We start from the raw sequence: 13737 nt of genomic DNA, 5'->3' as shown, positions 1-13737 counted from the left end.
CTGCTTTTCTCTCTACTGGCATGGAATACTCATTTTAATCGTGTGGGCTGATCGACGAGGTTTTTGTGTGATCATCGTAATGAGCCACCGATACAAGGTCACGCATCTATAAATACAGTTCTAGTAGCCAGCAAGCTGCGAGCGACCATGTCTGTGAGTTCCTACATGTAAACTCAAGTCGACTGAATTAGATTAGCACGACACACTGGTTCAACCAGATGGGTGACCATGGTATTCTGAGATGGTAGAGAAAACTGATACGAGCTCAACGACTAATCATAGCAAGAAAAGCTGAAGAAAGCAAGAAGAAACCGACCTGTACCAGCCCAAGGACTAATCATAGCAATAGGAGGTGTCTCTTGAGAGGAATGAACAATTCTATTTCATTTTTGTGTCAGTTTGAGTAGAGACCTTTGGTGTGGTCTATCTGCAGATTGTTAGCTCCCTTTTTCTTTTTCTTCCAGAAAGATGTCCACCATTTTCTTTTGTTGTTTACGGAGTTTAATTGTAGCTTCTTATATTGGTAATACTGCTAAGGTGGCGAACACATGATAGATCGCCTGGGCTGAAATACCCAAATTCACATAATTCGCACATTCACAGGCTGCCTTAGCTTGGTGAAAAAGCAACAGCTGGCTAGAGTTCACAGGTTGTTTTCTTATTTGCCAAGTCGACCCATATTCGGGTTAATGTCCACCCTGCGGCTGGTGAAAAAGCATCAGCTTACATAAACATTGAGCAGCAACGCACTCAGTAACTGTAGCTGGTAAATCAAACAAAAACAACAACTGTGAGCCGTTAGATCTTCCTGTTCTCGCAATCTTCAACCTGAGCCGTCGATCTTCACCTAAAGAGACTTCACGCCAAAGCTGCTGACTTGCAAGTTGCAAATTGCTAACTGAAGCGTTTTCCGAACCGGAGGAGCGAGCTGTCGACTGGAAAACACACTGAACCTGGAAATACCTTCCTCTAGGGTTCAAAAGATTGAAATGTGTTGAGAATAAAATTTGCGTCCTCCCAAGTAGCATCCTCGGGAGATAGAACGGTATTTAGTTCTTAATTTGAGTGAACCCCTTAGACCAAAGATGTTCTGTCCGTATGGTTGGTTGCAGATCTGCCAACGGCGTGTGCACCTCCGCTGGTCCGCATCAGGCTCGGCCGGCGGTTTCACCGGTCTCCCATGCGAAAACAGAATGCTAATGTCCTGCACTCATTCTAATCGCATTTGCTGATCGGCGAGGTTTTCGTGTGATCATCATAATGATCAAGCCACCGATGCAAGCCACGCATATCTCTAAATACAGTTCTACTAGCTAGCAAGCTGAGAGCGACCATAATTGCGCCTCTTAGTCCCCCCCCCCCCCCCCCCATGTGAGTTCCTACATGTAAACTCAAGTCCACTGAATTAGGATTAGCATGACACTGGTTCAACCAGATGGGTGAGTATGTATTCTGAGATGGTAGAGAAAACTGATACGTGCTCAATGACTAATCATAGCGAGAGAAGGTAAAGTAAGCAAGAAGAAACTAACTGAGACGATCCCAACGACTAATCATAGCAAGAGAAAGCGAGCACGCATGGTTGGTCGATAGCTTCATTTGCTGAAAATGATTTGTTTCCAAGTTTAGTGTGAACGAAAATGAAAACAAACGGAGGCTATTTGTTTGTTTTTTTGTTTCTCTCGCAAGGACCTCCATGTCATCTTTGTATGAGATCTGCTTCAGCAAGCATATTTCAGTTGCAGATGTAGTTCTTAATAGGGGAGCTAGAGTTTGTTTTAGAAGGACTTTGTGGGGAGATTTGTTTGCTGATAGGCAAAAGATCTTGGAATTATGTGATAAAGTTAGATTGAGTGCTTGTGATGACAGAATCAGGTGGAGCCTTTCTCGGAATGGCAGATTTATTGTTAGTTCTTTTTACAAGCATTTGATGTGGAGAAATGTTGTGTTTCCACAGAAATTTATGTGTGGAAAATCAAAGTTTCACCGAAAATTAGAATATTTTTGTGGCTTGTAGCTCATAAAAGTATTTTCACCAAAGATGTTTTACTTCATAGGGGGTGGAAACGGGATTCTAAATGCCAATTCTGTGGGATGGATGAATCTATTGACCATTTATTCCTACACTGCTCTTCAGCTCGTTTTTTTCTGGAATGTCCTGAAATGTGCTTTTAGGATAGATGATTGGAAAAGTGTTGTGATGTATGTTAAGTCTATCATATCTCATCTTCATATTAGATTGGTCTTTTATGATAGATGGTTGGTTGCTATATCTTAACATGCTATCAGAGTTGAGGTCTTGAGTTCGAGTCTCAGTCCTCCCGCATTTTCCTAATTATTATCCACGTCGGGGGTGAGGGGAGCTTATCGGTCTTTTAGGATAGATAATTGGTTGCTATATCTTAACCATTTAAACACATGGCCTCATGAGAATATAAGAAGAGAATCATCGGTTCTGCACCTCTCTCTCTCTGCTGCTAACACAAGATTGCCATGACCTTTGATGTGAAACTAGTTATAAAAGCAATAATTTTGCAAGTCCCACGGATACAAGTTCAGCAGCCTAGCTTGTTAATTATGTGTCTTCCTTGTCCTTCTTTTTGTTTGGGAAGTCGTTGAGATATTAGAGGAAACTGATGTGAACATAAGATTGGACAATCAGCTACAACATGACAAAAGTGGAGATTGTAGCAAAATTTAGTTATTAGGAAACTGGTTAGGGATGGGGACAGATACCGTAGATTGGGGTGAAGGAATTTCCTTTTGTGAAAATATGTTGGTTGTTATATCATAAGAATGAAAATATTTCCTAATTGATTTCTTATACTCGTAGTTTTTGTACTTCTATAGTTTTTAACGGCATATATTTGACCTGTCATCAAATCTAAAACTACAAGATGAAAAGCTCCTCTTGATCCCTTTTGAATTTTTTTAGACGGTTGGAAGGTGGAAATTCAGAGACAGTACGTTTCTTTATTAAAAAAAAGTAACAAAGCAGCTACTGTTTTTACTTTGAAAGTCTGAGAGCAGAGATTGATAATTTTTACACGGTAATATTTAGCCCAGAACTGAAACCGCACATTCGCCAGCGGAGTACATCGATTTGAAAATAGCAGTGACAAAGAAAATATGCATAAGCTTGCTAAAAGTCCAAGGGCACAGATTAAAATAATTTTTACAGAATGAGTTGAACTTATCCACAGTGGCTGGTAAAGGAACACAGTTGACAGAAAAAGAAGATTTGAAAGGGATCAGAGATAAATAAATAGGAGAAGGTCGTACTCTTCTCCCTAATGATGTTCATCACCGGGAGTACTCGTAACTACACATTGTCTGTCTATTCAGCCCTTCAACGAGTACTTCTTTCCCGTAAACGCTGATAATTTGGGCTCTTCTTTCTTTGGGTCCTCCTCTGCATCCTTTTCCGGTACCTACATTGACCAACAAAATGTTATGGCGGCACAACGTGTGAAGCTGGAAAACCTAGCACTAAGGCAGTGGTTCCATGTGGGTCGAATGAGTTCCGGACCAGCACCTTGTCTGTTTCCTTTGATGACTGGTTTCCCCCTGAGCCAAAGACAAGTTTACCAGTGGTTTTACGTGGTGCAGTGCTCTGTGATGTGGAGGCTGTTGAGGGCTGCACGCTGTTGGTTGCATTGGCTTGCCGCTTGGCAGGGGATGAGCCTGACGCATCCAGATCTTTAGAAGGCTTCCCATCCAGGCGCCTTCCCGGACCAGTGAAGGGAGTGAACATTGGTTCCTCTTCGGCTTCAGCCTCTGCAGCAGAAACATGAATGACAAGAAAAATTGAGGAATCCTAACCACTAGTAGTGAAGTAGAAAACAAAAAGGCTACCTGCAGTGGGTGCTGCAGTAGGAGGGGCAGTAGGTTTTGGCCGCTCAGGCTCTTTATAGTCAAGTGGTGGGGCAAAATCAACCTCACAATCGGTCTCAATTATACTTATAGCACTGGAAGGCTTTGTTTCAACTATATCAATGTAGTATTTCTTGTTATTGTACGCAACCATAATGCTGTCACCAGTGGTTAGACAAGAGTAGTTCCGCAAAGTTTTCTCCAAGCTGCAAGAATGACATGGACGGAGCATTAGTGTTCTTCAGCGATCTCACTACTCATACCAGGAAAGTCGTCACTATACAACATACAACAGTCATATGAAATGAAAGAGAAAAAATAAAATTTTGGAAAACAATACTAACATTGCTTTGGGGTTTGAAATATCTAAGAAGTCGGTTGTATGAGGCTGCAGCTTCACATATGTGCCCTTTGGGAGGTTGGCATTTTTTATAAACACCATATCACCTTCTTGCAGAAGAAGATTTTGCATCATCTAAGGAGTGGATGGAGTTAGTTTGATCCACCTGATGATATCATATAAAAGTGTGGCAATATCCTAAACCTGGGCCTACCCAATATGGCATGTAGATCATGCCTTCTTCTGCAATGAACTCTAAAACACCACAGTGCGAAGCACGTTCTGCAGCTGTATTGCGGACTTCAAATAGCATAGGATATTCAATATGCAGAGATGCTGCAGAGAACAGAACATGTTTGACAATTTAGTGTCAAAACAGTGCACATTAAAATCGCAAAAACAAGGTGAATTATCAGCATATGCATGTCTCCTAAAAAAAGAGAACATCTAACATCTAACTTACCAAGACGATCAAGTGCTGAAGGTGGCATGATAACTGAAAAGAAAAGGGTTATCACTTCAACTGCCAAAACTAAAAGACGCAAAGAACTCAGTGAACAGTGAGCGTACTTTTGTCACCAGTTTCAAGCTGGGGCTGCAAGGAATGGTACAAGATAATTTTCAGATAATATCAATGAATCGAACCTAAATAATTGATTTTGAGAAATAATAATTCACTAGCTGTTTTAGATGAAAGAATTTAAAGTTGGATGCCATTCACAAAAATCACAACACTGCAGGCTGCATCGATGAGGCAAGAGTGGATGGGAAAATGCCAAGTTGCCAACAGGCACCACTTGTTTAGCTACTGAGAATTCATTCTCTTTAGTTGACTCGATCTAAAAACCAGGCTAAGGCTAAGAAAAAGGTTCATAATCTGGCAATCATCAATACTGAAAGCAGACAATCAAATTCAGGTTAAGGCAAGATCAAAGAACACATAGGCATGTCTATTCCTAGCCCTTGCTTAAGAGTTAGGAGCACAGCAGCAATGTTGTGAAAAAACTATAGCATAAACAAGAGATCATATTGTAGCAAGGAAAATATAGATCTCACATGGTTTCACGGAATTGGCTAATGCAAGAAGACTAATACATCCTTACTAAGATAATTTTTCTTGGCATTAATTCAGACTTCAACTACAAAACAAAGATTAATATCAAAAGGATTGCTTCCCCAAATTTTACTTGTAAATTGCTTGCAGCCATCATTTATAATTTTGACTACGAATATAGTTAAAAGGATTTATATTTGTCACATAAATAACTATGCTACTCCCTCCGACCCATATTACTTGTCACTGATTTAGTACAAAGTTCTACTAAATCAGCGACAAGTAATATGGGTCAGAGGGAGTATTATATCTCCCATCAAAATTACTTATTTATCATTATATTTAATTTCAAAGATAATTATCAAAGGCGTATGTGCCAAATCATCCAAAGAAGGTTTGCATACCTTGTCAATGAAAGATGCAGGGTAACAGCGATAGGTCTGCTCAAACGTACTTCCACGGTAACCATAGCCTTCAAAATACTGTTCACAACAAACAATTGTATTCAGTCAACACTATGTGGTTCAAATCGATATGAGGCTACAGAATATTGTTGGGAAACTATTTGTGGCAATGCATGTTTAGAATATGAAAAATGAATGACATTCTAGAAAATTGGTTTACCAAATGGCAAAGCAAACATGCTGACTGATAAGGAGGTGTACTAGCTCATGATATTCCAGAATAAATCTCAGGTTTATAAATCATATACGATAAGCAAATGATTCGGGCTATAATCAAGTGCTATCAGATTTGTTGAAGCTATGGCTAGCTGGTGATGAGTTCAGAGTTTGTGGGTCTGAATTTCACTGCTATACACCTTGATGGTAACATGGTTCTAAAGAGTTGACGGTAAGATCAATTTTGAGCTAAAGGACTTACCATATTGCAAACCAGAAGGTCAACCCCTTTTGAACCCTAGCATACGAGGAACGAGAACACATAGTTAAACGGTGATGAAGAAAAGAAAAGCAGATAATACAATACTACACATTCGCAAATAATCACAACAGAATTGAACTTTACTCACAGATGAAGTTTTGCGACAATCAAGAAAGGAGACCTAAGTCCTACTCTAATTTGCAGATGCTCGATACTGATAAGCCATAATAGCTTCTCAGGACTAGGCAAAAGTGCTAGGCCATGGTGTGATGAAACTAAATCTTCAGGGGTTACTAGATGCAGTTGGAATAGTAGATCCTGCTAAAAGTTCATAGGTTCTCTAGCTCTATGAAGATGGCATAGCACAGCCCTTGGGTAACTGGAAGCGAGGTCTAGTGGTAGACAAACAAACAAACAAAACTCCTGTTCAGGATGCAGAGTCTGAGTATAACACAACCGATGCTCATGCGGTACTTCAACTAAAATTACTACACCGACTCAGCGGAAGAGGTTGCGCGTCATCAATCAAACGCATAAAAGTGATTCCTTTTCCCGCACTTGTGGGACGAACACCGGCAGCACGCAAGCGTATGATTATAGTACACATGCCTCCGCTTAGAATATTAGATTAGATTGACGATCCGGTCATCCCATCGGAGCACGGACAGGAGCACGACCGGAATCGGGTGCAGGTACCGGGAGAATTGATTGGCATCGGCCAAGGGGTTAGGGGAGGCAGAGAAGCTGGGTCGAGGGTTACCTGGAAATACCTATGCACCGGTCGTCGGGCAGCCGAAGAGGAGGAGGCGGCGGCGGTGGCGGATGGGCTCGAGCTCAAGCGGTTGGTGGAGAGAAAGAGGGAGGTGGGTTGGCTGGCTTCGATCCGAAGGAAGAACCGAAAAGTCCTTTTTTTTACAGAGAGATCAAAAACCAATGAAAGTGACGAAGAAGAAGAGGAACGGTGCTTTGGGCTGCGCTGCAGCGCTGGGCTCGATTGGGCTTTTTTTTTCTCAACATACAGACTTGCCGCGCCCGTAGTCCATGGCATTCCTAAACCCCGAAAATAAAAAAGTAAATTTCACAGATTTTTTAGGCAGGTTTCTGAGCCCTCGCTTTTGCTAATTTGTCCGTAAAACCACACGTTTTGTGTCTAATTATCTCACATCACCCAAAACAATGGTTTAAACGCATTTGACATTACCCCTCAACTTTTTCTTTTCTCCTAATCCCCTGTTCTTCTACGAAGCCCCGGGCCACGTCGATTATTCCACGTCGTCCTATCGTGATGTATCAAATCAAATCTGAAAGCCGATGGTTCCATCTGGTACAATTGTCTAGTGGAGTTTTGACACCACAACGACGGAAGTGCAGTGAAATTGACACCAAAATGACGGAGACCGTACTACCGTAGTGAACTGTTTCGAACTTTATTTGGGATACTATTTTGCTGGATGCCGGGGACGGTTTGGTTTCATCGCAATAAAAATGGAGCTGGGGAGGGAGTCCCTGATCATCTAAAGTAAAACCGTAGTGAACTTTAACACCGTACTGTAACAATTCAAGTGAAACCCACTGAAAGACGAAGCGATAATAAAAATAGAGTGAACTTTGAAACCAACGTGAATGGCCAGTGAAATTCTTAGTGGGACTCGGTTATATACGAATTTTGTGAAACAAGAGCATATGACCGGGGTGTGAAAATCTAGTGAAACAGGAGTAGATCGCTAGTATGTATATCGCTGGTCTTTTCTTTTTCGAAAAGTGGGTTGAAACCCTGCTCTCTGCGTCAAAATGATTCACACTGTCAAATATGTATATCATCGTTATACAGTACTTTTGTTGGCTCGCTTTTAGACTCCATTCATGCGTACGGCACTAATCTAATCATCCAGGAGTCTTTTTTGACCGGAAGTCATCCAGGAGTCAGCTGTACCTACTGCATCCTGTATGTGTAGAGTAATCCTGTACAATCACGGAACTCCCGCGGTCAAATCTTGGTCATCGCAAGGAGGAAGCCACTGCCCCGTCGGCGTCCTCCCCCTGCTGACGCGGCGGCGGCGGCGGAGGCTGGAGCGCGAGCTTGGCCGTGTCCTTCCACAGCCGCGCTTCCATCTCCTTCTCGACCAGCTTCCGCTCCGCGCGCCGCAGCGACGACTCCAGCTCCTCGATCCGCTCCCGGCTCCTCCGGTGCACGATCTCCTGCAGCCGCCTCTCCACCTCCAGCGCCGACACCCCCTCGCCGGCCCGCTCCTCCTCCGACTCGGCTCTGTAGCACTCCTCGGAATAGTCTCCTCGCCTCTCGCCGCCGCCGCCGCCGCGGAAGAATCCACCGTCCAGCTCGATGAACTCGCCGTCGTCCGACGATGACCACTGCACAAACAAAACCAGTTACGGAGTTAATTAACACTGGCGAAACATTGATTATGAGCCAAGCCAAAGCTCCCGATGTCGTTTGTACCTCGGATGTTTCCTGATTGGTGTCGCGGTTGTGCTGAAACTGCCGGGTCAAGTCCACGGCCATGCTCGTCGCGCCTGGGCTTTCGACCTCAGCCGTCGTCGTCTCGCTCTCGCCGCTCGCTGTCTCCGAAGAAGCGGCCGCACCACGGCCACACGGCTCGCGCCGATCGAGATCGTCGAACAGAGGGTTCCCCGTCATCGCGTAGAACGCCGACGACGCCGACGGCTCGCCTCTCCGTTCCCGTCCCTGATCAACTCGCCGACGGGAATGGCGGCGCGGACGTCGTCCCGGACTGGGAGAAGACGAGGAAGCCGCGGCGTGGTTATTGTTACCCGTGCTGGTGATCTTCGTCGTCCTGGCCGCCGCCAGCTGGCCCCGCATCTCGTCGAGGAGCGCCTCCATCTGCGCGCGCACCTCGGCCATCTTCTTGAGCTCGGAGCAGGTCTTGGCGAGGAGGAACAGCAGGCCGAGGCCCATGCCGGCAGCCGCTTCCGCCGTCGACGCGCCGCTGCTGCTGGCCACCTTCCACCCCGCTGGTCGCACGAAACAGAGGATAGCTGTAAAGGGGGTTGACTGTCGAGACCATTAATTAATCACGCACCTGAGGAATCCACGGACGCGCCTTCCTCGCTCTTCTCGGCGGCGATGGCGGCGGCGGCGGCGGCCTCCTTCCGTCGCCCCCCGGCCTTCCTGCCGCCGAACCGAAGCCGGGCGCAGGTGAACATCGGGATGCGCAGCCGCGGCGTGCCAGGGAAAGGCGGCGCGTCGTCGGGGCCATCGTCGCTGTCGACGAGGCAGTCAGAGATCCTCTTCTTCCTCTTGGCCATCGTCTCTGCTCCCGCTGCCGCTTCGCCAATGGCGTCTCCCGCCGATGCCATAGCGCTCGCGGACGCTGAGGAAACGGGAGATTGAGATAGAGAACAGGGGATGTGGAGGGAAGAAGGGATGCGTGGGCCGGCGGCAGCGTGCGGGACGGGGGGGTGGCGTTGGCGCGGCTGGGGCTCGAGACACGTCGTCGCGAAGCTGTTGCCCGACTGTGGCAACTGCTCGGGGAAAACAACGTTCGTAAAGTAGAAAAATCATGGGTGCCGCCTGGGTGGTCGGCCGGCCGTTGTGTCCTACGATCAGTTCCAGATTCTCCTCAGATTTTTTTGTATATTTTTCTTTTCAAAATCCGGCAAGTACGTATGTACGTAGGCGGTCGTGTTCGTAGCGTCGTCGACATCACGACGGGTAAGGAGCATCGGAGCGATGGGTCCGGTTCAACTTAAAAGGGAGAAGGCCGGCCGGATGGCGTGGGCGAGGCAACCGATCGATTGAAGCGTCGATTATTCATTCGTCAGCAGACATATACCGGATCCACAATGGCACGGCCTCCTCCTGTTAGAGTTTATACATTGTAGCTTCCGGTGTATACCAACCGTAGATGATACGGACTGTAATATGTACCTGTGCATCACCATGCATATATATACAAGCAGGTCACGTCCAAGGGGCGGTGAGCTATTCCCCTCAATCCTCTCTCTAACCCTAAGTTTTATATGGTATCAGACTAGGCCGATCTCATCTCCATGTCTTCCGCCGCCATCTTCTCCGACACCACTGCTTCTCTCTTCGGCATCGCCGGCCTGCTGGCCGTCAACACTACCTTGGCCCTTGCCTCCCACACCACGGGCACTCTTCTAGCCGGCGTGATGTTTTCTTCCTCGACTGCTGCCGGCTCTCCTGTGCTTTCTGCCTCAACTACCGCGGCAACTACTCCTGCCGTCATCAACTCCGGATTTTTCGGATCTCTGCCACCCGATGCTCTGCCGCCGGTGCCGTTCCACTTCGCGCACCTTCTCTCCATCAAGCTGACGCCGGAGAACTACCTCTACTGGCGTGCCCAAGTGCTGCCGCTTCTCCGCAGCCACTCCCTCATGGGATTTGTTGATGGCTCTTTCCCGTGCCCGCCGCTCTCCGTCAACCCTGCGGCACACCGGGCATAGATCCAACAGGACCAAGCGATCCTCTCCGCGTTCCAGTCCTCTCTCTCGGAAGGCGTGGCCGGCATGGTGCTCTTCGCCACGACCTCCCGGGATGCCTGCTCTACCCTCCAGACCAGCTTTGCCTCGCAATCGACGGCTCGCTCCATGTAGATTCGCCACCAGCTCAGTGAGTTGAAGAAGCGTGACCTCCCGGCTAGCGTTTTCTTTCAGCAGGTCAAGACCTTGGCAGACACCTTGAGCTCCATTGGTCAACCTCTTCGTGATGAGGAATTTATCTCATATGTTCTGAACGGCCTCGACAACGATTATGACTCCCTTGTTGAGGTGGTCAATGGTCGGTGATCTTCCCATGCCGCCACGTGATCTGTATGCTCGTCTACTCAGCACCAAGCAACGCATTGAGGCTCGCCGATCTGCCGACATCTACTCCAACACGGTGTCGGCCAACGCTGCTTATCGGGGTGGATCCCGTGCGCCTGCACGTCCTGGCGCAGGTGGCGGCAAGCCCCTGCTCTCCACTCCACCACCCCAGCAGCAGCTCAATACACTGGCGACAACTACCCCGGACCACGGCTGCTGCCGGCACGCGCCATGTTTGTCAGCTTTGTGGCATCCCTGGGCACCTTGCCTCTCGGTGCTACAAAAGGTTCAAGCGCGACTTCCTCGGCATCGGCAACGACGGGCGCCCCAACGAGCGCCAAGCTGAGATGGCAACGCAAGCTGGTATATGGACACCGGCGCAACGGATCATCTCACTAGTGAGCTTGACAAACTTGCCATGGCCTTTACTCTCTTGATGTGCCGACTTCGCAAGTCTTCAATGGTGTTCGTGTCTCGCCATCACAGTGGCACTCTCGTCTTGGTCATCCCGCTACTCCCATAGTCCGTCATGCTCTTCATCGCCATGAGCTCTCCATTGAGTCTAGTAATAAAGATATAGCAGTGTTTGTGATGCTTGTCGCAAGGAAAAAGTCATCGGTTGCCCTTTTCTTCTTCGAATCATGTAGTTAAAACTCTCATTGAGCTTATTTATTCTGATGTTTGGGGGCCAGCACAAACCTCTGTTAGTGGTCACAACTATTATGTTAGTTTCATTGATGCTTATAGTCGCTTTACATGGCTCTATTTACTCAAGCGCAAATCCGATGTGTTCCATGTCTTTGTTCAATTTCAAACCCATGCTGAACGTCTTCTCAAACAGAAAATTCTCCCTCTGATGGGGGGGGGGGGGGGGGGGGGAGAGTATCGTTATTTGAACACATTTTTTCAGAAACTTGGCATCATCCACCGTGTTTCGTGTCCACATACACATCAGCAAAATGGGGCCGCCGAACGCAAACACCATCATATCGTTGAAACTAGCCTCACTCTACTAGCTCATGCCTTTGTTCCGTTTCGGTTTTGGAGTGATGCTTTTTCTACGGCCTGTTTTCTCATTAATTGTCTCCCTACTCGTGTTCTTAACATAAAAACACCGCTTGAGTGCCTTTTCGATGAAACACCTGACTACACTTTTCTCAAGGTTTTTGGCTGTGCTTGTTGGCCTCACCTTCGTCCCTATAATAATCACAAACTTGAATTCCGTTCTAAAAAATGTGTCTTCCTTGGGAATAGCTCGCTCCACAAGGGGTACAAGTGCCTTCATGTACCTTCCAATCGTGTCTATATTTCCCGTGATGTCATATTTCATGAGAATCTCTTTCCTTTTTCTAACCTTCCACATATATCTTCCAATTTACCATCTTTGCATTCATCTCCTCTTGCCTCTGACCAATTTGTAGATGCTGCATATTCTCCTATTTTGTTGCCTAATCATGGTGCAGGTGCTTGTCGTGGGGCCCGTCTCAAAATCCTCGACCTGCCAAACGAAGCCGCTACCTTTGCCACTATTCGAGGCGTGTCGGCGCAATCTCAACCTACTAGATACGGTTAAGATTGAGGGAGGGTGTTAGAGTTTATACATTGTAGCTTCCTGTGTATACCAACCGCATAGGATACGGACTGTAATCTGTACCTATACATCACCATGCATATATATACAAGCAGACGTACCTCCCAATCTCATGCGATCGGGCATTCGTTGTTCCACTCTCCAATCATTTGATATCGCGGGAGTTTTTTTTAAAACACAGGACAAACGCAGACGGTTAGAATAGTGCCGGTTAAATTCTGGAATAATTTAGAAAAATGTAACACCCATGTCGAAGTCTAAGACTTGAACTCGGATGGGCTGGTTTCACCACAAGGAACCAGACCACCTGAGCTAGGCTCAGTTCACGATGCAGTGCCAGAGTTTACTCTAACGACTACCGTGACAACAATGAACCCCTTCTGATTGGGGCATGGCCAACCGGCGGGGAAGCAAGATGGCTTCAGCGCGTCCCCTCTGACTCCGAGCCGTGCCAGAGACACCACGACAGAACCAAACCAACGCGAAGCTACATATCGTCCTTGCATTTAGGGCATGTAAAATGAGGCTGATTTAGGTGTCTATAAGAGATAGTTTTGATGAGGTGGAAGAAAGAGATTGAGAAAAGACAGCAGTCTAATAGACAGCTTATAAACATATTATTTATCACTGTAGGTCTGATGTCTATAATTTTTAGTACAAAACTTTTTTAAAGCGTATTGACAGGCTGCCTTTGCACATGCATTTACCAAATGAGTCCTGCGAAGCCGACGTCTCCTGTTGGACGTACTTTGCCGCGTGGTTTCCCTGGTCTGACCAGGAGTACGTGAACGTGCGCGTCTCTGTCCGGCGGGCTGTTGATGGATTAGATGGATCCCGGGGACCCGGAGATTGGTCGCTGACGAGTCTCCGAGGCACGGTGGATTGATTAATGATGGATCGACGGGTCGGAATCTGAAGGTCGTCCGTCTGATCTAATCTGTCGTGCTGGCGCGGTGGGGTGCAGCGTGGTATACAGAAAGCCGGCGATCTCGCTGCACAGGTCATCCGATTGGTTTACGAAGCTGTCAGGTGGATTCATGGCGTTCATGCAGAATCGTGCAAGACCGAACATTATCAGGGGAAACTTGGAAAGGGTAGTTATATCTTCTCATCGTTTCATAATTCTTGTCAAAAATTTAAATGCATGTAGTCACTTTTTAAAAATAAATACATTTATTTTTAAAAAAATTT

The 13737-nt window shown here is 46.6% G+C and overlaps 2 protein-coding genes across 4 annotated transcripts; both read right to left on the bottom strand.

Annotated features, from left to right (window-relative positions):
- Positions 1 to 3116: 3116 nt before the first annotated feature.
- Positions 3117 to 7212, bottom strand: LOC100835231 (ubiquitin fusion degradation protein 1 homolog). 2 transcript variants are annotated; one of them, XM_003570976.4, is made up of 10 exons: positions 6910 to 7212; positions 6150 to 6185; positions 5672 to 5749; positions 4784 to 4808; positions 4677 to 4709; positions 4428 to 4549; positions 4218 to 4348; positions 3856 to 4079; positions 3536 to 3777; positions 3117 to 3431 (listed from the first exon to the last, which is right to left on the bottom strand). In XM_003570976.4, the coding sequence occupies exons 1-10, from the start codon at positions 7195 to 7197 to the stop codon at positions 3342 to 3344; spliced, it is 1269 nt and encodes a 422-aa protein (XP_003571024.3). In that variant the 5' UTR covers positions 7198 to 7212; the 3' UTR covers positions 3117 to 3341. The 2 variants fall into 2 exon arrangements, with proteins under 2 accessions (XP_003571024.3, XP_010233914.1); XM_010235612.3 differs by having other exon boundaries at positions 6920 to 7040.
- Positions 7213 to 7931: 719 nt separating this feature from the next.
- On the bottom strand, positions 7932 to 9724 carry LOC100834922. Of its 2 annotated transcripts, none has more exons than XM_014900645.2 (3): positions 9209 to 9724; positions 8608 to 9164; positions 7932 to 8519 (listed from the first exon to the last, which is right to left on the bottom strand). In XM_014900645.2, the coding sequence occupies exons 1-3, from the start codon at positions 9483 to 9485 to the stop codon at positions 8148 to 8150; spliced, it is 1206 nt and encodes a 401-aa protein (XP_014756131.1). In that variant the 5' UTR covers positions 9486 to 9724; the 3' UTR covers positions 7932 to 8147. The 2 variants fall into 2 exon arrangements, with proteins under 2 accessions (XP_014756131.1, XP_003571023.1); XM_003570975.4 differs by having other exon boundaries at positions 8608 to 9140.
- Positions 9725 to 13737: the final 4013 nt, after the last annotated feature.

This window comes from Brachypodium distachyon, chromosome 3, assembly GCF_000005505.3.
Source record: "Brachypodium distachyon strain Bd21 chromosome 3, Brachypodium_distachyon_v3.0, whole genome shotgun sequence".
Taxonomy (NCBI): domain Eukaryota; kingdom Viridiplantae; phylum Streptophyta; class Magnoliopsida; order Poales; family Poaceae; genus Brachypodium; species Brachypodium distachyon.
The sequence above is the reverse complement of the archived record's forward strand: the minus strand, read 5'-3'. Positions and strand labels throughout refer to the sequence as shown.

Coding starts and splice junctions, on each gene's coding strand:
- LOC100835231 (XM_003570976.4), bottom strand. CDS start 7,197: ATGCCATGGACTACGGGCGCGGCAAGTCTGTATGTTGAGAAAAAAAAA. Junction 6,186..6,909: donor CGGTGCATAGGTATTTCCAG/GTAACCCTCGAC, acceptor CTCGTATGCTAG/GGTTCAAAAGGGGTTGACCT. Junction 5,750..6,149: donor ACCTTCTGGTTTGCAATATG/GTAAGTCCTTTA, acceptor TGTTGTGAACAG/TATTTTGAAGGCTATGGTTA.
- LOC100834922 (XM_014900645.2), bottom strand. CDS start 9,485: ATGGCATCGGCGGGAGACGCCATTGGCGAAGCGGCAGCGGGAGCAGAG. Junction 9,165..9,208: donor CGCGTCCGTGGATTCCTCAG/GTGCGTGATTAA, acceptor CCCCCTTTACAG/CTATCCTCTGTTTCGTGCGA. Junction 8,520..8,607: donor CCAATCAGGAAACATCCGAG/GTACAAACGACA, acceptor TTGTTTGTGCAG/TGGTCATCGTCGGACGACGG.